This window comes from Bactrocera neohumeralis, chromosome 2 (assembly GCF_024586455.1).
Source record: "Bactrocera neohumeralis isolate Rockhampton chromosome 2, APGP_CSIRO_Bneo_wtdbg2-racon-allhic-juicebox.fasta_v2, whole genome shotgun sequence".
NCBI classification, from domain to species: domain Eukaryota; kingdom Metazoa; phylum Arthropoda; class Insecta; order Diptera; family Tephritidae; genus Bactrocera; species Bactrocera neohumeralis.
In genome coordinates, this window is record NC_065919.1 from 53,038,417 (window position 1) to 53,060,342 (window position 21,926).

At 35.5% G+C, this 21,926-nt stretch overlaps 3 protein-coding genes across 4 annotated transcripts; 2 read left to right on the forward strand and 1 right to left on the reverse strand.

Moving 5' to 3' along the window:
• Positions 1–94: 94 nt before the first annotated feature.
• On the reverse strand, positions 95–21,337 carry LOC126750815 (DDB1- and CUL4-associated factor 5). Its single transcript, XM_050460547.1, has 10 exons — positions 20,870–21,337; positions 18,829–19,394; positions 18,124–18,304; positions 17,790–18,056; positions 17,447–17,724; positions 17,250–17,380; positions 16,684–17,161; positions 16,147–16,599; positions 15,969–16,067; positions 95–1,621 (listed from the first exon to the last, which is right to left on the reverse strand). Exons 2-10 carry the CDS (start codon positions 19,055–19,057, stop codon positions 171–173), a joined length of 3,567 nt encoding a protein of 1,188 aa, XP_050316504.1. The 5' UTR covers positions 19,058–19,394; positions 20,870–21,337; the 3' UTR covers positions 95–170.
• On the forward strand, positions 1,865–7,338 carry LOC126768042 (uncharacterized). The gene is made up of 3 exons (XM_050485907.1): positions 1,865–1,925; positions 4,424–5,258; positions 6,195–7,338. Exons 1-3 carry the CDS (start codon positions 1,865–1,867, stop codon positions 7,315–7,317), a joined length of 2,019 nt encoding a protein of 672 aa, XP_050341864.1. The 3' UTR covers positions 7,318–7,338.
• On the forward strand, positions 11,095–13,808 carry LOC126750837 (uncharacterized). 2 transcript variants are annotated; one of them, XM_050460588.1, is made up of 3 exons: positions 11,095–11,902; positions 12,538–12,949; positions 13,005–13,094. In XM_050460588.1, exons 1-3 carry the CDS (start codon positions 11,604–11,606, stop codon positions 13,020–13,022), a joined length of 729 nt encoding a protein of 242 aa, XP_050316545.1. In that variant the 5' UTR covers positions 11,095–11,603; the 3' UTR covers positions 13,023–13,094. The 2 variants fall into 2 exon arrangements, with proteins under 2 accessions (XP_050316545.1, XP_050316544.1); XM_050460587.1 differs by having other exon boundaries at positions 12,538–13,808.
• Positions 21,338–21,926: the final 589 nt, after the last annotated feature.

The window sequence follows — 21,926 nt, forward strand, 5'->3', positions numbered from 1 at the left end:
AAGTGCTTTTAGTGAAAGACGTCGGATGCTACTAGAAAATAGCTCAAATCTTGATGCATATAAGTATAAGTGGACCAACTATAAACTCTTTCCGTTCTTATTCAAAACAAAAATGTGTTTTTCTTAACCGTTTTGTTTGTTTGTAGGTATGTATTTTCATTTTCAGTCAATTAATCACTTTCGTCAGAGTCTTCGGCAAATTTTTTGCGATAATTGCGCCGTACACGCGCAACTTTCTGCTGAAACAATCCCATTGTTGCATTCGAGTTGTCGTCGCAAAGCGGTAGCATGCGATGACTGATTACAGTTCCACTGTTGTTGGGTGTTGTCCCACCATCGCTGCTAAGCATGCCGCCACCGTTACTGTGATGCCAGCGACTGGTTGTCGATTCACTTGAACTGGGGCAAATGCTGCTCGTTTGGCCGGGTGTAACTGTGGCACCTATACTTATACCACTATCGGGTGTACGAAGTAACAATGTGGCATTTTGTTGGTGATGTGCATTCGCACTATGCTCGCGATTTAGTTCGTAATTGTGGTGACTAGCATTGTTAGTAGTATTATTATTCAAGCTGCCATTGCTGATCCTTCTGTGGTGTACTTTTTGTAAATTAGTTGCAGCCACCTCAGACGTATCATCGCCTACACAAATTCCATTCAGTTCCATTGAGTTGTGATGGAAACTGTTATGACTGTTGACGTTATGAATACTGCTGCTGCTAATCGGATAGTCATGATCGTTATGTAACATACTGCTGTTGCTATTGTTGTTATCGTGATTCCACTTTGTAGCGATTTCGGTGTCAGAAGCAGCCTCGCCGTCATCACCGGTCGGTATTATGGTAATCCGGCGTCGTTTTAGTGGCGTGGTATAAATGTGTGCACTATGTCTGGTATCGTCGTTGCCACTATTCCCAATATTGCTGCCGTTTAGACCATTTTCATTGGTTTCAGGAACTACGTCACTAACAATATATGTAGATGAGGCTGATGACTCGACTGCCTCATCGGCATAACTACTGTTCGATAGTCTGGAATTCGAATGACTGGAGTAGTTGTCCGAAAACGCCATGTGTGCACGACGCCGGCGATTTGGCATGACAATCTGGCTGATGCTACTCCCGCTACTATTATTAATATTGTTGTGATTGATATTGACACTGCCATCGCTAATGTTACTAATATTGAATAGCGAATCTGCGTTTTGTGTTTGAGGTAGTTGAGTTGTTTCTATTGCTCTAGACACGGTATTATTGATAATTGGTGTTGTGGAAGAAGAGTCGCTGGATAATATCTGTGGATTTTCAGTCACTTGCGTGGCGTTCGAGTGGATGGGAGAGTGTTGATTAATGACACGCTCCACGCTAAAACTAATCAGACGTTCTGAATTCATATTCGGTTCATTAAGAATGTTGGTGCGCTCCCTGGCTGCAGCGTCGTTAATGCGACGTACGCCATTTAATTTTTTTGTCGGCTGCACTGTTGGATCGACCTCAACATCGGCGATATTATGACTGCGACGTTGAAGCGCTGACGATGATGACGACGGCTCCTCGTCGTCCTCGTACTCGTCAGAGTCAATTATGTTTTGCTGTTGTTGCCTTAAACGGATTATATCATCTGAAAGAAATAAATTTCATATTCATTTAGTAGATATTAAGCAATAAAAGGGAATTTCGACTTATAATAAACAATTTACATAAGTAGCAAAAGTACCGAACTTGCTGACCATAAAGCCAAAGAAACTGGAAATGAACCTTCAGACAATTGAATTTATGTAAATATCTGTATGTACATATGTATGTATGTAGCAGTAGCAAGTTTTACGCTACTGACGGATTTTCACACTGTCTGTCGATGAAAATGAGTAGACTTTCCTTTTTATTCTGTATTACAACAAATGGCTACAGAATTTCTGGCGAGAGTGAGTAAACAAATTTCCTTAGGGTTATGTACATATTTGAAAGTTAGTGCGATAAGATTTGTAAGAAACAGTAGTGGTCGAATAAATTGAGTGTGCGACAAACATTCTTTGGGACGAAAGTTCGGACACAAAATATACATTTTAGGAGGTTCCCTGTCCATATAACTGTTATGTTTTTTTAGTTAGTTCATAAAATATTTTTTGACAAAAAAGAGAGTGTAAAATCTTAACTGAGTATCGATATACAAATGTAAGCCGCAAGCAACGTTATTAGTGTTATACCTCAGCGGCATAGGTAAATAAGTGAAAAGGCGTGCAAATAATAGATTACCATTTGATTAGGCATTTACATGATATTTACTCACGCCTTATATTGGATATTGTATGAATAGCACGTGCACACCTAAAAAGTAGTTAAATATTAGAAAAATATCAAATCAAGTCCGAGGCAAGGCGTTAAGATTCTTGTGAGATTACAGCACAGGCACACATTTAACCTTCTAGTTTTCAAGATCGCCACATTTGAAAGCTTATACGCGATTCAATTGGTCTAATTCGGGGAAGTCCATAAATATATTATACATTTTTACAATATATGTACATACATACTCGTATGTGGTGAGGAAATTTTCATCGTGTATTATACGAATCAGAGTCGCAGTTTTGTTAAGAAAGCATGTCAAAAGACCACAATCATAGCCTGTGGAACTTCCACCAAGTAAGTCTCAGTTGTATTGACAGCTAGCAGATCACTCCATTTGCCATCCCACTTGGGGGAAGAGGACCTTATATAGATGAGAAGAAGTGAATATCAAGCTTTTAATATTATTCATATTCAATTCTGCAAACCACTGTTTTTTTCTTACGAGCTCTACAATTTTTTTTTTCTAATTTTTCGTAAGCTTGTTTTCTTTGTATTCGGACAAAATACTCGTAACTTCTTAAAAATATTTTAAAATTATTGAAATACCTTATTTATCTGTTTTCCATTTTCTATAAATATTTTTCAGAAATAAAATTTAACTTTTTTTTATATTTTAGCAAAGTGGATGTTCGACCAAAAAACAAGTTTCTAAATTTTAATTATTCTTAAGTTGAAAAGTTGCTCTCAGTATATTTTTTTATTACACAAACAATTAACAACCTTCTTTCTGGCTCATTTTCCTAAAACCGACTACAGCTAGTCAACTTTTGTCCACATAATATTGGTACTTTGCAAAAAAATGTGTTTTCATTTAAACATTAACATAATATTTTTTTTTAAACAAAAATGTGGACTTTTAAGGGTTGAGGGGTTACTTGCGTTTACGGGTTTCAAAACATCGATTTTTTTTATTGTCTTATTAAATTCTACAACACTTCTAGAATATTGTGCTAAATTTTCAAGTATATAGTTTCGGAGGTACAGCCTTGAGAACTTGTGCGCTCGAGGCTAGCTAGCTAGGCTAAGTGCCCCGTCTTTAAACGCGTTTTTCTCGATAACTACTTAACCGATCTTCATGAAATTTTGAGATACAATCCTTAAAAACTTGGACGAACTATTTAAAAAAAATTTCGCAAAATTTTCGTTTCTTTGAAAAAATGTCTGCCAAAAATGCAATTTTCGGTTTTTTTTCCATTGTCCAAGTTCTAAGTTAAGATTTTAACTAAAACGCGTATTTTTTTTTGACTTTACATCTTTTTCCCGAGGGCTCACCAGGAATGGCGTCGCAATTTGTTTTATTAAAAGTGTATGTTTGTAACAATAAAAAGTTCTAATAAAATATTTAATTTTTTATATGAGAAAAAAATTGTTGAAAAAGGCTGTTTTTTACCTGACGGAGCCGATGTAAGGCCTTAAATTGATTCTTGTTTAGTATCATTGGAGTTGTTAAATGAGTAAAATTTGGCAATCCGCTGTGATCCAGCAGGTGTCAAAATTGTAAGTAGTGTTATTGGTTCCAATCAAAATATAAGTATATGTATTAATGTGTACAAAAGTAAATCAATCATTGAATTTGATACTGTCAGCTACTATGAGATGCGTAAATAAGCATTCAAAGTTCTATAGGACTCCTAAATATAAACACATACTTACAAATATGTGTATTAGAAGTTGCAAAATAAAGCGATATGTCTCGTTTACAGGTGGCAAAAAAATTGATTTGTAAATAAACAAATGTGTGCATTTATTATAGGAAAGGTGTAAGCGTAAGGAATATTTGGATATCTCTGTGTGCTGTATGTTGCGATTGGGCAACATTTATTTAACGACACCCTTTTGAGAAAACATTCATTTGTTTGTTTACAAAACTATTGGCGGCCCACACAAAAGGAGACGCCAAACTGCAGTTGGGGAATATGGTAAAATGCAAATACCACTATGTGCACCACTTTACAGGGCACCATAAATATGGGATTATAAAAGGATCGTAAGAGTCAACATCTAGACAGTGTGCTTGCTAGTGTTATTTAGCGCGGTGTTTCGGAATTTTCGTTATACTTGAATATATGTACAGATACTTTGTATGTACCCCGCACAACACATGAAGCTATGATTTACTATGTTTTATTACTACTTCCAATGTACTGTATAGAGGCTAAAATAGAACAACAATGGCAGTATGACATGATTTCAAATACAACAACTACAGCGATGAATTTTGAAGAAATTGGAGAGGAACTTCATAGATACACCTGGCAGATACCCTACCTCAATGTGTTGCTACGTGCGAAGCAATTGGAAAGCGATGACGCCAACCCATATGTGCGTTGGTTCCTTCGTCATAACAATCTGCCACTAATTATTAAAGTCTATGATGAGCTGGATCTTGTCAATAAGACGGAGTTGTCATTGTCAGTTAAAAGTAACCGCGATAGTTTCGTGATTATGACTGATTCGCAGCAACTAGCCAAGGTCGCGCAGCATTTTGTGCAACGAGCGGGAGTATTCTTTTTCATACTCAGTGACACGCAATTGCCGGCAGATAATAGTAATGTGCTTCATGCTTTAAATACGTTATGGACTAAATATAGAGCTTTCAAGAATTTCTTGCTCACAGTTGAAGGTATTTTTTATTTTAATCCTTTTGACTACAATTATACCCGGCAAAGCTATGGGAAAATTGTTCGTTATGAGCACAGTGAATCGCTGGATACTGCACTGTTTCGGGACATGCATGGCTATCCGTTGCGTGTGCAAATTTTCAAATCAGTCTATGCCCGCCCATATTTTAATAAAAGCAATCCATCGATTAAGGATGTATATGGCGTGGATGGACGTGTGGCAGAACTTTTACAACAACGTATGAACTTTACAATGGCCTTGCAAGAGCCAGATCCCAACTATTTTGGGTATGTATATTTTACAATACTAGTTTGTTGAAAACATTAATTTGTTCTTATTTATATTTTATACCTGACAGGGTATATTACGGGTTTGCCATGAAGTTGTAGGGAAACTTTTTGTTTAACAAGACATCTTTACGAAATTTGGCATGGAATATTGTCCAAGACAGCCATATAATTTCTGAACAATTGTTTAGATCGGACCGCTATAGAATATAGCTGCTATACAAACTGACCGATCAAAATCAAGTTCTTGTATGGACAACTTTTTTATTTGTGAAGCGTATTTTAGTTTCGGTGCAACCAAAGTTAGCTTTTATCTTAGACAATTGTCTGCATGTACAACATGGAACCAAAAGATCACGCCGGTAAAAAAAAATTTTTATTCTTCCCTTAGAGTACTAAGCTTCATCTAAATAGAGGCAAAGTTTCAGAACGATCTCAAAGGATTGGTTTTAGAATGAGGCTACATTTATTATATTTGGTGGAAATCTTGGATTTGTATTTAATACTTCCAACGCCGCTCTGACTCATTCAGGTTATGTGACCGAAAAACTAAAGAGATTATGCTATGAACTGGTCGCCCATCCACAGTATCCTCTTTATTTTTTTCTAATCTTATGGATTGCTGGAAAACCAAATTTGAAGGCCTCATAACCACTCTAATCGAGATCAAAAATCTTTCAGCTGATGTAGTATGTACATATACATATATGAATACAAATCGAGATTTTTTGAACACGGTTATCTTAAAAACTATTGTTTGTATTTGGGCGAGTTTTGTCGGTTTGTCGTAAACTAAATTGAAACATTGAATTTATATTCAAATAATATTCTCTAGGACGATCAATAGACTGAACTTCCGGTTGACTTTATTGTTGTTGTTGTTGTTTCTGTTATTGTGACCGCGCTTGATACTATATGGTTTTCTTCATATTACAGTGAACGCTCGAAAGATGGTAAATATAATGGTGCGATTGGCTCAATTATTGAGGATAAGATCGACTTGTGTCTCACGGGTTTCTTTATAAAAGATTATTTGGTGGGAGATTACATGGATTTTACGGTAGCCGTTTACGATGATCAATTATGCATTTACGTGCCAAAAGCTCAGCGCGTTCCGCAATCTATTTTACCACTGTTTTCGGTAAATGTGGACGTTTGGTTAGGTTTCATACTGACCGCTTTCGTATGCTGTGTAATATGGTGCATAATACGACAACTAAATATATACCTCAACATTAGAAAGTGCGCCGACACACCGCTTGAACGTAGTCAGTGGTGGCAATTCGTCAGAATCTACATAGACACTTGGGTGCTTTGGGTGCGTGTGAATCTTGTGCAGTATCCGCCCTTCAACTCGGAACGCATCTTTATAGCATCACTTTGCCTGGTCAGCGTTATATTTGGCGCTATATTCGAGTCCAGTTTGGCTACTGTATTCATACATCCGTTATATTATAACGATATAAACACATTGCAGCAACTTGATGAGAGTAATCTAAAAATCATATACAAATACTCTTCAATGGCGGATGATCTATTTTTTAGCGAAACATCTCCACTTTTTGCAAATCTCAATAAGAAATTAGTGCATGTGCAGAACTTAAACGCCGATGTTATATTGGATATTGCCAAAAATGGTGGAAAAGCCGGAGTCTCACGCGCCAATTCGCTGCTGTTAGAATCTCTGCAATTCATATTGTCAAAGCAAGTCTATATTGTACCTGAATGTCCAAAAGATTATACCATTTCGTATGTCATACCGAAAGATGCCCCCTGGGAGGAAGCTATCAACAATTTGCTCCTACAATTCGCTTCTTTGGGACTAATTAAAAAATGGATCAACGACATGAAAACCGCAGTTGACATCGATATAATGAAAAGCAGCATGGATTTCGAGCAAACCAATACATTTAAAGTGCTTACGGTTAACGATTTACAGTTGGCGTTCTATGTGGTTATATTGGGCAATTCTCTGGCCGGATTGTCATTAATCATTGAGTTCTGTCTCAAAAGATGTAGCAAATGTACGAAGATTAAAATGAAAGACGATGGAATATAATGCGGTATTCGTGGTTGTTGCAGAAAGTGTGAAGTGGAAAGATAACCTAAATACCAAATTACCATGTTCAGATATGTTAAAAAAATAAAGAAATGTATTGTAACAATTATTATCACCGAGATATTTACTTTCTATGTTATGGGTCAAGGAGGATGGAGTCATGTGTAGAAGTTCACGCAAGTGAGGAAAGTTCTCTGATCGCCATTCACTTGGGAGTGGCCAGAAACGATTCTTTTACACATGGCTCAAGCAGCTCACTACTTCCGGTCTTTGACCAAGTATCCTCTGGGTAGCCTGCAGAACATCCGTTCGAAGGCGAGCTAATGTGAGAAGGCGAAACATCCCCTGCATAGGGTTGTGCGCTGGGTTTGGGACCCGCCACGTAAAAAACAATTCCAATGAAAAAGAAAACACAGCCTGGGATGAGAGACCCCCCTTTTCGACACGAAGCGAAAAGAAGAAACGACTGGCGCGCTGTTGTTAACTCGGCTATAATCGCGTAAGCGGTGTCTACGCCAATTAAGAAGAAGAAGTTATGGGTCAAGTTGGGGGAAATAAACATGGTGTTCAAAAGGATTACATTGTTTTGCAAAATATATGGTATGACCATCAGCAGATTGAAATTCCGGTTGACATTATTGTTGTTGTTGTTGTAACGATTATCCTGATCCCGCTTGAGAAAAGCAATAAGTTAACTAACTAACGAAGTTGCGCAAAGGCTAATTTTGTGTTCAGGTGGCTACTCAAGCTCTTGTTCTGCCATGGGTAGTGTTTGGACACCAAGTACACTATTTACTGGGAGAGACTCAATAGAGGTGTTAATACTCCACTGTAAATGACCTTCAGTACCTGCGGAATATTGGTCGCGTCCTAAATTTCGTCGATATATTTTCCAGTTCTTCGACATGTTACGAGTAATATTCTGCTGATGTTTCTAGGAGGCGTCGCCGTTTCAAGCAAGTGACTGCAGGGATGCTTCTGCGAAAACACGCGAGCAGAACCATGCATGGAGAGAGAGCATGTGGGTCAGATGTCTCCTGATATGATATTGTAGTCCAGAGAGCGGTGTTCTGGCAGGTCATCTGCGTCCTGCTACATCCAGATAACATCTTTTCCTGGTTACAATATTCCGTGGTTCCAAAAATATGTTATATTGAGTCAAAACAACCAACTTTTCATATATAGGGGTTTTCAATAAGAGTGCTACAAAAGTTTTGTTAAATAAAACCAAAACGGTTTGGGATATCAATGAAATTCTTTATTCCTGTGGAAGTACATTCGATGCCATTATGTATGAAATTCGATTTCTTTTGGATGGCCACCACTGGCACGCTTGCAGAAGTCCAGACGCTGAACCCAATTTTCAACGGTTTCAAGCATAAATCGGCCGCTACTGCTGCAATTTCAGGTTCAATATTCGTACGAAGTTCATTAAACGTTTCTAACGGCGTCTAATCGCACAATCGAGGCGGCCAATTGACTGAGCCATTTCGTGAGATAACACGTTTACTAAACTTGGTTTCCAATACATCGATTGGGATATTCGCTGTGTGGCTGATGGCGCCGTTCTGTTAGAATCAAGTCCATATCATACAATTCGCGCCAAAAATATTCGGTTATCATTGAGCGGTAGGGATTTCCATTCACAGTAACGTGTCGGTCTTGATCATCACGAAGGAAGTACGGCCCTGTGACGCCGTCGGCCCATAAATCGCGCCAAACCGTAATTTTTTCGGGATGCAATGGTGGCTCATGGAGTTCTAACGAATGTACTTTCACAGGAATAAAGAATCAATTAATTTCCTAAACCGTTTTTGTGTTATTTAATGAAACTTGTGTAGCATTCTTATTAAAAACCGCGCTCTTAAAGATGATGCCATGTAAAAACAGCGGGGAAAAATATGGCGCCGTTCGCTGTACCTATCGGTCTACTTTTATAGTGCCCTATTCAAAAACCCTTTACCTATTATATTACAGTGATTTCAGACTTTTCATTTGAATTTAACTAGTTGATTTGCCCAATAAAGGCATCGTGTCTCTAGTTACTTTTCCTTCAAAACGAATACCCAATATTTTAAATTTCATCCCTTTGGTTGAGTTTATAACTCATATGTATGTACATATGTATATATAAATGGAAGATATCTTTATTAAATTAAGCAAACAAATTTTGATTAGTATTATCAAGAAAATATTAATTACTATTATATGCAGGACTTATGTGATGAATATACTTATAGAGATTTCTGTTAGCAAGACTGATTTTAATATAAATACATATGTATGTACATATATTGGACCAACACCCCAACAACTTAAACTCTCCTTTGTTATTTTCTGCAGCATGTGCAATTTTATCATGAAATTAGCACTTAAATGCAATTGACGTGGTTAATAATGACTATAAAAATAATATAATATCTACTTAGTAATTAAATAATTAATTATTAATAAGACTTAATAATTTTCCGGAGATACCACTGCAGCGTATGGGAGACGTTTGCCTCCAACCTACGGATAAGATGAAGTATTTAGGGCTCATCATAGATAGAAAGCTTTCTTGGAGCATAATAATATATAGGAGAAAGCAAAAATGTAGAAATTGCCTTGTACAGCTGTAGAGGAGCTACAAAAATGTGGGTACCCTCACCGAAAGTTTCCTGTGGTTCTGTGACACCATGTTCTACTTCTACTTGTGTGGCGGAAGCATTAGAAAAGGCTACAAAAGAACTAAAAAAAATCGGAGAGTTTTCTCAACGCTCATCAGAACTAAGGGCTCTAAGCCAGTTTGTACATCGCAAACGTCGACATAGCCAACCCTTTTGGCCGCGAGAGTTGTAATCAACTCAGAGAAGCGAAGCTGAGTGTCTAAATGAACATGTGCCGCTATCCTCGCACGCTTTAATTCTTTATAAATAATTTTATGATCTTTTTCATACTATCATAATTGCAAGGGAGATGGAATCAATCACAGGTAACGGTAAAGCTGAAGAATTGTCAAGGAAAGGCAGCCCAGCCTCGCCGTCGTTGGAGTGGGGACGGGCTGGAGCTGCGCTGTCCTCTTACGGGTTGCGGTCGCAAGATCCTTCTGGCCTAAAGTAAATCGAATGAAAGCCGGCACCCTCAACAAGATTAAGTTTTCCCTAATTGTATGGGTTATATTTGGTTATTGTCATATTGGTGTTATAATCAGTGTAGGCAGTTCATTGTAATACGAACATTTCTCTAAGGTTCTCTTTGCATACTTATTGGGAAATTTGTTATTAATTTTCTTCAATTGGCAAAAATTGTCAAAGTCACAAAAGATACTATCGTTTTGTGGGCGGTAAAAGCAACGCCCACATGCCTTTCTAATGAATGCCTGGCTCATGAGTATTTTTGAATAGTAGGCGCAGCAGTGGAGTGTGGTTATGCAACCGATATCAAACAGCGATAAGGATTGAGCAGCTAAATTTGGAAAACTGCATATTACAATCCATTCAATAAAGTTGACACCTGACACAAATTGTATAGGGGCAAACAAAGATTCTGTCAATTATTTGTCAACAACCTATAATTTATTTGTTTGCAAAACTTCTCTAGTGCCAATGGTGCCATGATAGGCGCGTTTAAGGTGCAACAGCAAAGTGCTGACTGTTAGTATGTATGCACGTGTGCACATACATATGTATATTGAGATACAAAATGCGAATGTGTACATATATCCTGACAAAGACTTTTCAATAAATAGAGCCTTTATGCCAAAAGCAAGCTCATTTCATTTTTCATAAGTACGCGTAATGCAGGAGCTTAGAAATCGCTTTTTAGTCACTGCTTACTTTGCATTCTACACGGCTGAGTTCCTTACAGCCCAGCCGATCGCAACACCCACATTTTTAGACTTGATGTCAGGTCCAATTGAAATGACCTCTGACAGTGATCAACTACAAATTGGTGTTTTTAGAGAACTTTTGCAAGGAATTGATTATCTAAACGTGCATTTGTTTAATGAAAGTTACTTTGAAAATAGTATTGTGCAGCAGTTTTTACAGCAAATAGTATACTGTTCACTTCAGCTGAGTGTGGGTGATATAAAGGAGCAATTTCACTCCAGTCAACGACGACACTGGGCTATGGTGATGAATAGCAAAGACTTAGAAATGAATTTAAATAAATATGTTTCACGCAAGGGCGTATTAATTAATATTTTGCTGGATCAACCGGATAAATAGCAATTATTGAATTTGGCTCGGCGACAATGGATAGAACGTGGAGCATTGAAGATTTTTTATATAATCCCGAATAGCATGAACAATAGCGGCATAGAATGCTTATTTTTGAATCCCTTTCCAAAAATTGGCTCAGAACGTGGTGTGATGACTAGTTTGGGTGAAGAAAGCTACAAGAGTATTTTTCTTAATTTTCATGAGTATCCACTCCGCACCTACATTTTCCACTCCGTTTATTCCGATATAGAAATTTTTATGAACGAAACGTCAAAAAAAGTAATTGGAGCAACGGGGGCTGACGCCAAAGTGGCTTATCTATTGGCAAGTAAAATGAATTTCACGATGGATCTACAATGGCCGGACGCTGGCTTTTTCGGGTATGTCAACAACCCTGTATTTTTATTAAAAATAATGTTTTCTGTTTGCTTGTTAAGTTAAAGATAAAACAAAACAAAAGTTAAACTTCGGGAGCCCTATGTTTGACGCCCAAACCGTTTTTTGCATGCAAGGGTACGACAAGGGAATACGAAGGGACCGTGTCGCTCATGTTCGGGTGGCACGCTTTTTGTTCTTGTTCCTAACAGGTCGCTGCGACGCAATTCGGTATTCCTTTTTATTTTGGAATTTTGCTTGGAATAGTGCTTGGGTTCAAAAGAATATTTACATTATATTCGAAATTTTTTTGTTATTATCTATGTTTTATATGAATTAAGCAAATAAAAGAAATGTTTTAGTAAAAGGTAAATAAGTACAAAAATTAGGTAATCACAAGCGAAGAGCACAAGAATTTGAGAACGTGATATGAAAGAAAATGCAGAAAATTGTCCGACTCAAGTTGTTGGGCTCGTGTCGCTCGTGTGAATACAAAACATCAAAACAGAATTTGCCGATAGGGAGTGACAAAACGAGTCCTCGTCTGAACCCTGTCTTAATATAAAAAAAGTATCTACTATAAAGATCTTCAGTTACTCTTAATTGAATTATGGACTTCATTTTTTTAATTTATTTGCAGCACACGCTCGAAGAATGGCAGTTACAATGGTGCACTTGGACGAATGATACGCTTTGAGATGGATATTATATTAGCTGGATTCTTTATAAAGGACTATCTAACGCGCGATATTGGTTTTACTTCACCTGTATATACTGATGAACTTTGTTGTTATGTGAAAAAAGCTAGTCGTATACCTCAATCTATACTCCCTCTATTTGCCGTGAATATCGACATTTGGATTTCTTTCATATTCGTCGGAATGCTCACTCCATTTATATGGATGTTGCTAAGGCGAGTAAATTTGAGTGTTGCGACAAAAGGATCTGTTTCATTGAAATTGCAAAAATTGCAAACACAGGAAAGTCGTCTGCTAACGCAAAAACATAAACTGCAGTATATACGCATCTTTATAGATACGTGGGTGATGTGGGTGCGTGTTAATATTGTAAGTTATCCACCCTTTATATCAGAACGAATCTTTATAGCTTCACTCTGTCTGGTGAGTGTGATCTTCGGTGCACTTTTTGAATCAAGTTTGGCAACAGTCTACATACGGCCACTGCACTACAAGGACATCAATACGATGAAAGAGCTAGATGAAGCCAATATAAGAATATATATTAAGCATGGAGCTATGAGAGACGATCTATTTTATGGTCATAGCTCTCAAATATATCAGAATTTACATAAGAAATTACTTTTAATTGGCGAATTAGAAGAGCGTCTTATTCACACGATGGCTAGAGGCGGAAAATTTGCATCTGTTACTCGAGCTTCTTCACTCGAACTCGATGACATACACTATTTTTTAACAAAGAAAATACATAAAATACCCGAATATCCCAAAAGCTATAATATAGCTTTTTTGCTTCCTAGTCACTCACCATTGGAAAAGAGCATAAATATATTCTTGCTTAAATTTGTACAAGCCGGACTTATTGACCATTGGATTGCAGATACGAAGTATCAAGCAAGGATTAAAACTCGAAATTTTGTGGGATACCTGGACGAGAGTGGCGACAAATGGAAAGTTCTAACACTAAATGATCTGCAGTTGTCTTTTTACACCATCATATTTGGCAGTATGTTGGCGACAATTGTGTTGTTCTTAGAATTAATCGTACACTGCAAGCAAGTTAGAGTTTTCTGCAAAATTCGCACGACGAGAGTCAAGTAACGGTCATTCGGAAAATTATTTTCATTGTTTAGTCTGTGACTGTCCCTCTCGAATTTCTAATAAGAAATTTTGCATGTGTTGAATGACGTAATAAAGGAAATATTAAACTTTTTGACTGATTAGTGCTTTCTAACGGCAAGTGGAGTAAGGTTTCGAGATTATTTCTGACAACGCGACATACATAATTAACAAGATTATAAATTTTTCACATGTAGGCATTACTATTACGAACTCTTATGCTATTCGTAATTTTAAACTTTTCGTTTGATATGCGATTTTAGTATCAAATAAACCTTTATACTCATGGTAAGGGTTGCGAATTTTCTAGTTAAGCATGTTGGATTAAAAATTAATTTAAAAAATTTTATTTTACTTTTTAATGAAAATTTGAAATTTCATCCAAGTTCTTTGAGATTAAAAATTAAAAATTTTAATTTAAGTACATATTTGGTAAAAATTTAAAATTTAGTTTTTATTTCCAAATATAGAAACATTGATCAAATATACATTGTGAAAAAAAAGTACTCGGAAATTGCAAATAAAACGCAAAATATTTAATTATTCATCAATACTAGTTGACAGAAAAACTAGTTGACAGATCGCGCTTATACAGGGTGGCGCAAAAGTCAGAAGATGATCAAAAGATGCTATAAATTTTGCGATTGACCTCTAATGTCAGTTCTGTTTTGACATTTGTGTAGTAAACACATGCGAAATACACGTAAATAAACAATGGTACGCTACACTGCGTGCCACAACCGATATGATGAAGGATGCACTTCCCGGGCGCCTAATCGCCCGTTTTGGCGATTTGCACAGGCCAGCAAGATCGCCTGATTTGACCGCTCCAGAGTTCTGGCCAAAGTGATGGAAAATGTCATAAAAAATACTCAAATGACAATCAAGAGTGGCGGCGGCCATTTACATGATATCATATTCTCGACTTGATGTAAAAAAATTTAAAAGGACAGTCCTAGCAACTTAGCAAAATATATTTTTTTGAAACCATTTACTCGGAGAATTTAATTACAATTTTCGGGTGCTTTTTGTCACAATTTAAATCATTTGAATGTATACGTTGCCCGCCAAGTGACTTAGAGTATTAGCTGCTCAACTTTAGTTGCTACAGAGTATGATACTTTTAATCCTTAATTATATGCTTTAGATGACATTTTTTTAATACGGTATTTGCAATTAAAAATTTGTTTTAAAATAAAAAGAATATATTATATATAACGGTTGTTGGGGTATATTTATATACAGTACATATAAATGATCCAAAGCAAGTCGTAACTTGAGTAAAAATTAAGATATTTTGATGAAAACTGATGGCCGTGACACCGCCCATATTAAAGGAAACCCCCATATGTATGTATCTCCGGAACCACTTGACAGATTTGAAAGTTTGGTCGGTCATATTATCCCGACATTTCTATATTCCAGAACGAAACAAATAGAGCTTTTAATATATGCCATCTCAAATCTATAAAAATCGGTTCATAACTATTCAAGACCCCAATTACCAAATATGGAGACCCCAATCCTTCGTGCTAAATTTTTACTGGAAATAACTGTCAATCTGTGAGATATATTGTTGGAGTTCGGAGAGAGTGTCCTTCTAACTCATGTGTGTCTGCATGACAAAAATGGTTTGAATCAGGTCAATTCTTCCCTTAGCCTCCATATGCCTAATATAAGTATTTTCGAACTTCCGGTTTACTTTATACTGCATATATTTGGGAAATATGGACGTTATTTCAATAAAATTAGGTGGGTGTTGCATCGTTATTAGCATCTTTATGCATTGAATAGATAAAATCGGCCGAAAACTTGCCCAATCTCCCATATAACTAATATCAAGATATTCTGACAACCGGTTGACTTTACTCCATATATGTATATAAGGTGATAGTATGTAAGGTAATTTTATAAAACTCAGGCTAATACTACCCACAACTCCCATATACCACTTATAATGATTTTCATTATTCCATGAAGTTGTATGCTGAATATGTCTATCAGTGAGTATTATTTATATATAAAATTGATTAAAAATATACTATCGAGTATACCTCAGCAATGTCAAAATATACCCGTTTTAGTATATTGGGATTTTAACATTTTGAAGCAATTTTATATATAAATAAAACCGTTCAAGAATGTATAAAATTACAGTGAAACTAAATCGTGGTTAAATAATTATATAAGTTGGTAATTTGTTGAATAAAGTTTCCTGTTGTTTAAAGCTATTATAATTTTATTAAGTACTCACCCTTCAGTGTTGTGGTTATTCCAGTGCTTGTGCTAGGAGCATTGCTAGGAATAGTTGAAATAGAAGCGGACATCTCTCTTCCATCATCTGATGATGTGTCTGTAAAATATAAAAAAAATAATAATATATACCTATGTATATGTATATTATACTATGTATATATTATATAGGAACTCACCATAGACACTACGCTTTTTATATTTTCGGCGTTGGTAACGGTGACTGCTTGTACTCCCTGCTATCGTTGTTGCTTCGGATGTTGTATTGGTTATCGCCTGACCAGACGCCACTGCACTTGAGGTAGATGCAATAGTTCCACTTAACACATCTTGATCGGTAGTAAAGTTATTTCTACGTGATAAATTGTGACTACGTCGGTGAGATGGTTGGTTACGCTTTACTTGTGAACGCGAGCGTATCGATTTGCTACAGCTGGCCTCACATTTTCTTGTACTGTTATCACATACTTTTATAATTTTGTAAGGTCGCCTATTTCCTAAAGACGCCCCCTTTATTGCTAAACGCCTTAGGCGACTGCGTTTGGTGGCAATTAAGTAAGCAATGCGATTAGCAAAAGCATGACGCTGAGGTTTAGCTTTTTTTCTATAGATTGATTTACGACGTTTAAGATCTTTAAATAGAAAAAAAGGAATGAATAAGAAAATCTTATAAAATTAAATAAAAAAATAATTTTTTTTTAAGTATTAAAATAAACCTTTTCGTTTAGTGAGACGTCGTTTGGCATGTCTTGTGGGACGTTCCCGTATTACATTATTTCCATTAGGTACATTGACGGGAACACTGATGACCTCAGTAACAGCATCGCCTCCATCACCACCATCATCATCATCATCGTCATCGTCATCACTTTCATCATCTAGGCTACTATCTGAACTATCATTCGAGCTGGAGCATGAATGAGTGGCGTCTGAATTATGTGAGGAGTCTGTTGAGCTGTCCGCATCCCAGCTTTCGATTTCCTGTTGGATTAGCGAATCAAAGAACGCCATCATTCGAGGATCTTCGTTGGTATTACGGCTACTATAGTCATGTGACATATGTGACCAACTATGTGGCGACGTAGACATTGAAGAGATATTATAAGGTAAATACAATTCCCTCGGGTTTTCGGGACAAGTTGCTTTTTCCAACAACGAACCGGTCCAGTCTTTCTGAGAAAACGGACTCCATAGCTAAAAACAGGGCAAATGTTAAAAAATGGCAGTTATATAATGTCGTAAAATAACTATTTAATATATAAATATGTGTGATATAACTTACTTTTACAATTTTTTCAACGCCAGAAGATGCCAGCAGACATTTTTGTGGGTTGTAGCGAACTTGATTAACAATGGAACGATGCCCATATAACACCATTTGCGTATTTTCTACCCATTGATCAGTCCTCTCCACTATTTAAGTCATTTCAAATTTAAATATTTATCGATTTCATAAAGGGACATAAATATTTAACTTACAGTTCACATCGGACACACGCCATACATAAAGGTTAAAATCATCAGAACCAGATAGGACAAATTCATCGTTTTCTCCCGCAAATGTACAACTTTTCATGGTGCATGAATTATAATAATTTCCATGGTAAAATGTGCAAACCGGTTCCGGCGATTGTGTATTATAAAGGATCGGTGGTAAACGACGACGCAGAGCTAATATAAGGCTTCCATTCGAATTGAAACGCACACTCATACAACTAGGTGGATCATCCACCTGACCGCCATATTGTATAACAGGACTGATACAAAAAAACATTAAAAAATGTATTATATTTTAATTAATAAGGAGTCAGCTTAAGCTTACTGATGCGGTTTGCGTATATCCCAAAAAGCAGCTCCTCGTTTAGAATTAGCAGTGACTAAAAAATTCCCACCAGCAGGATGAAATTCAACTGCATGAAATGATGTGTGCTGTTGAGCTACAACTAAAGGATCGGCCGTGTCAACCCGTTGATCGAACACTAAAATTTGTCCATCCTCACATGCTGTCGCAAAAATACTATCACATTTCGGATCAATGGATAGACCATACACAGGATTATTGTGTTTGAAGACATTGACAAGTTTACCGCTGAAAGATATATTACAAAAGAATATGCTATGTTTTAAGAATTATTGTGATAAAGAGCTCAACTTACGTCTCAAAATCGTGTGCTATTACCAAATCATCATTTCCACCAGACAATACAATACGATTACAACGATCGAAGCCTAAACAGAAGATATTACTGGTATGTTCCGTTTGTAATACACGGGGGCGTCCATGATGGGCAATTGCTTTTTCAATATCCCATATAAGTACACGTTTATCGTCGCCGCCTAAAAATAATATGATACGAGATACGATTAAAAATGTATTATTTGTAAATATTCTTGTTGTTATGTTTATTTCTTTTTATACTCTGAACAGGGTATATTAATTTCTCCACGAAGCTTGTAACACGCAGCGTGACGAGCTACTAAGTTGATTTAGCCATGTCCGTCTTTTTGTCCGTCTGTCTGTTTAACTAGTCACTCAGTTTTTAAGATATCGATCTAAAATTGTGTACGCGTCCGTTTGATTTTAAGAAACTGCTCATTCGTCTTAACCTCCGATATCGGATATATTTAAATATGAAAAAAATATGAAATGAAAATGCTTAACTATACTTTTGTTCTGAAAAAAAAAATTTTCCGAAAATAAATAATTAAACTGACCGTATATGTACATATGTATGTACATATATGTATGTATATACTTTTGTATCTATTCTCATAAAAAAGCCAATTAATACCTTTTTATCTTGCTGCTTTATTTTACATATGTATGTACATATGTATGCACGTATGTATGTATATCTTACCTGATGCGAGATATCTTCCACCATATGAAAATTCTATAGCATTTACACAGCCGTAATGAGCTCGCAAATCAGTCTTATATAAATTATTTGCAACTCGATAGCGCTCCGTATATAAATGCCCAGTAAATGTTCGAGGATTGCGTTGTGGCCACAGATTCAATTCGCGTTGCACCAACTGGTGATAGAGATTTGAGCTAACACCATGCGTTGATTGGGTTGATTGTATCATGTTTGGAGTCAGTTTTGCAGGTTTTATTAAAACATTAAAATTTAAAAAATGTATGTATCAATGTTTGTGCATTATTCTTTTCACTGAAAAAGCTACATATATGCGGGATCTATTTTATGTCCACACAATGATTTTTTCCATGAAACAAAAAACATAATCACATTCTGGAACCGTAAAACTGTGGCAGTATGATGTTAAGCGCATTCTTGAAGGTACGTTACACACATGACGTGCAAAATATATACATACATAAGTATGTTAATATGTCCTAAAAATGAGTCCTCTTATAACCAACTACAATATTTGGTATAGAAAACTTTAGTATTGGTCTTCAAATCTGTAAATAAAAAAATACATATTATTAAAATAAGATATAGTATATTATGTAGTTATGTACGATTGAAATTATCTAATTTTAAATATTTTCTATTTAAATTTATACTACGCATATTCACATGAGTACTCTCTTAATTTTTCCTTTTCACATTATGTTAGTATACATAAATCTAATATACGAATAATATAAAGTAAAACTAAATTTTATTTAACAAAATTAATCTTCATAGACAGATAACAGATTCATGATTTTCTGGGAGTTTTTAAACAAAAAAAAAAGGAATAATAAGAAAAGCATGTCCATTCTGAATTTTCCTATATATTATTACCATTAATGTCCTAATAGAAAAATCTTAATTTAATAAAAAATACTTGAATACACATTTAAAATTGCCCAATTAATAAATAAAAAGAAATAGATGGGTTATAAAACATTGGCAGCAATTTCGGTATTATCGACCTGGTATTATTGATGAAAAATTCAATCTGTATATATGTATGTACATATAAGACAGTACACACATACGGCTATATTCAGATCATCCTTAATAAATTGCTAATCAATTAAACAATAACAATTGAATAAAAAATATAATTTTACTTAAAACATTTAACATATGTACATTGTAACATATGTACAAAAAAACTATAAAATTCAACTAATACACTTTTAAAAATTCGTAAAATACTGTGACGATTGAGAACGTGTTACATATGTATGGTATTTATATTATCCATGCTTTGCAAAAATAGATTTAAACAAATAAAATAGATTCACTAAACGTCAAATATGTTCTTATCATCACACAATATGATTACAAGTAAATATATGTACTATATATGCAACTACATAATTATATTTGATATATGTATGTATGATTGCTCATTATACACATTACATATTGCCAGCAATTGTAGCAGTGTCATATCCACTACTCCTACTGCTGCTCCACTGATATAAATACATATATACATATGTACTTACATACATACATTCGAAGAATTGAATGACTAAATTTTATAGGTAGTGACGATACCTAATAACAAAATTGCATTTTGTAATTGTAACAAAGTGAAGGTTATTCCTTAATTCACAGAATACAATGCGACTGATCCTTGTTTCTTGTTAAATCCTTAATGTCTACCTCGGTGCAACAGCAGAGGAAGTGAATATAGGTACTACGAAATCAACATTCATATAAATGGACTTGTATACGGTCGTATTTAAAGTATCAATCTAAATATGTACATCATAGTCTTGTAGGTTTGAAATATTGCAGCACCTATTCGTATATACATACATATGTACATATGTACATGCGTACACTTACATATGTATACAGATCACAATTAAATGCTTACACATGAATACAAATGTATATACATATATATACATATGTCTATCTACCTAACTCAGCACTCGATTTATTAAAATTTATATTAACAATGCGATTTTTGATTATTTTGTGCACTTACTGTACGGAGTATGCGGCCAACTCTTTGCAGCCAAAAATTAGCCGTCTTTTCACTTCACATTAAATGTTTTATGCTGTTTTTTACAACACATTCATTTTCAATTTATTTTACTTTTCACTTTACTTCACTTTTCACGGGTAGGAAAATTACGATTCCAATTCGTGTAACATATATTTAATAACTGCTCATTTCTGAATATTATGCTGCTGACGTTGGATACTGTAGTAGTTGTTGATAGACTGCGTGATAATTTATTTTTAATATATAGACACAGACTTTAATCTTACTACAAAACTTTCTGCTGATTGACTACTAAAATGAAAAAAAATTATCTGTTATCCACAATTTGACAGGTCAAACTTCCATTTTCCTCCAACTACGAATAATTGTAAAAATAAAAGCCGTTTAAGAAAGAATACAGAATGGAACAAACAACGCACATAATAAACACCGACGACGAAACCAGCTAGTGAGCAATCGCTTCAGCTGTGGAGCTAACTTGATTGTTGGGATTTGTTGATAGCACAGTGGGTCTTGACGCGAAGTCACTGCCCCTATTTTATACTTACTATGTGCCATGCATGTACTTACTATATGTCAAGCATAAATAGTAAATAAATTTATGCAGAGCTGCCTGAAACAATGGCGATATTGTTTATCTAAATAGAATTAAATACAGTTATGCAAACCATAGCATATTAACGAAGTCTTCTTTAAACAAACAAGCCACACTTTTACTTTATTTTTATTTTGTAACAAATAGCCACTCAATTAAAATGTTCAATATTGAATTCATTACGTTGCTCGTTTCAGTTCTCGATTTATGAATATATGATTTCATCAGTATGTTTGCCCAGTTTTTAGTCACTGTAATATGTTTAAGTGCAATGCCAAAACGAGAGAGTAGTTATATTTCAACAGCTGACTCTACAGTCAGAAAGAGAGATGCAGCTGTGTTGCTGAACAGCTGATTTTTGTTTACGTTAGACAACTGCCATATTTTCGTAGTGGGGTAGATTTTTTGAGGTATTTTTGGATTGTGTAATAATTTGTATAT

Coding starts and splice junctions, on each gene's coding strand:
- LOC126750837 (XM_050460587.1), top strand. CDS start 11,604: ATGAACAATAGCGGCATAGAATGCTTATTTTTGAATCCCTTTCCAAAA. Junction 11,903..12,537: donor CCGGACGCTGGCTTTTTCGG/GTATGTCAACAA, acceptor ATTTATTTGCAG/CACACGCTCGAAGAATGGCA.
- LOC126750815 (XM_050460547.1), bottom strand. CDS start 19,057: ATGATACAATCAACCCAATCAACGCATGGTGTTAGCTCAAATCTCTAT. Junction 18,057..18,123: donor ATAGCACACGATTTTGAGAC/GTAAGTTGAGCT, acceptor TATATCTTTCAG/CGGTAAACTTGTCAATGTCT. Junction 17,381..17,446: donor GCGTGTGTCCGATGTGAACT/GTAAGTTAAATA, acceptor TGACTTAAATAG/TGGAGAGGACTGATCAATGG.
- LOC126768042 (XM_050485907.1), top strand. CDS start 1,865: ATGAGTAGACTTTCCTTTTTATTCTGTATTACAACAAATGGCTACAGA. Junction 1,926..4,423: donor CTACAGAATTTCTGGCGAGA/GTGAGTAAACAA, acceptor ATATATGTACAG/ATACTTTGTATGTACCCCGC. Junction 5,259..6,194: donor CCAGATCCCAACTATTTTGG/GTATGTATATTT, acceptor TTCATATTACAG/TGAACGCTCGAAAGATGGTA.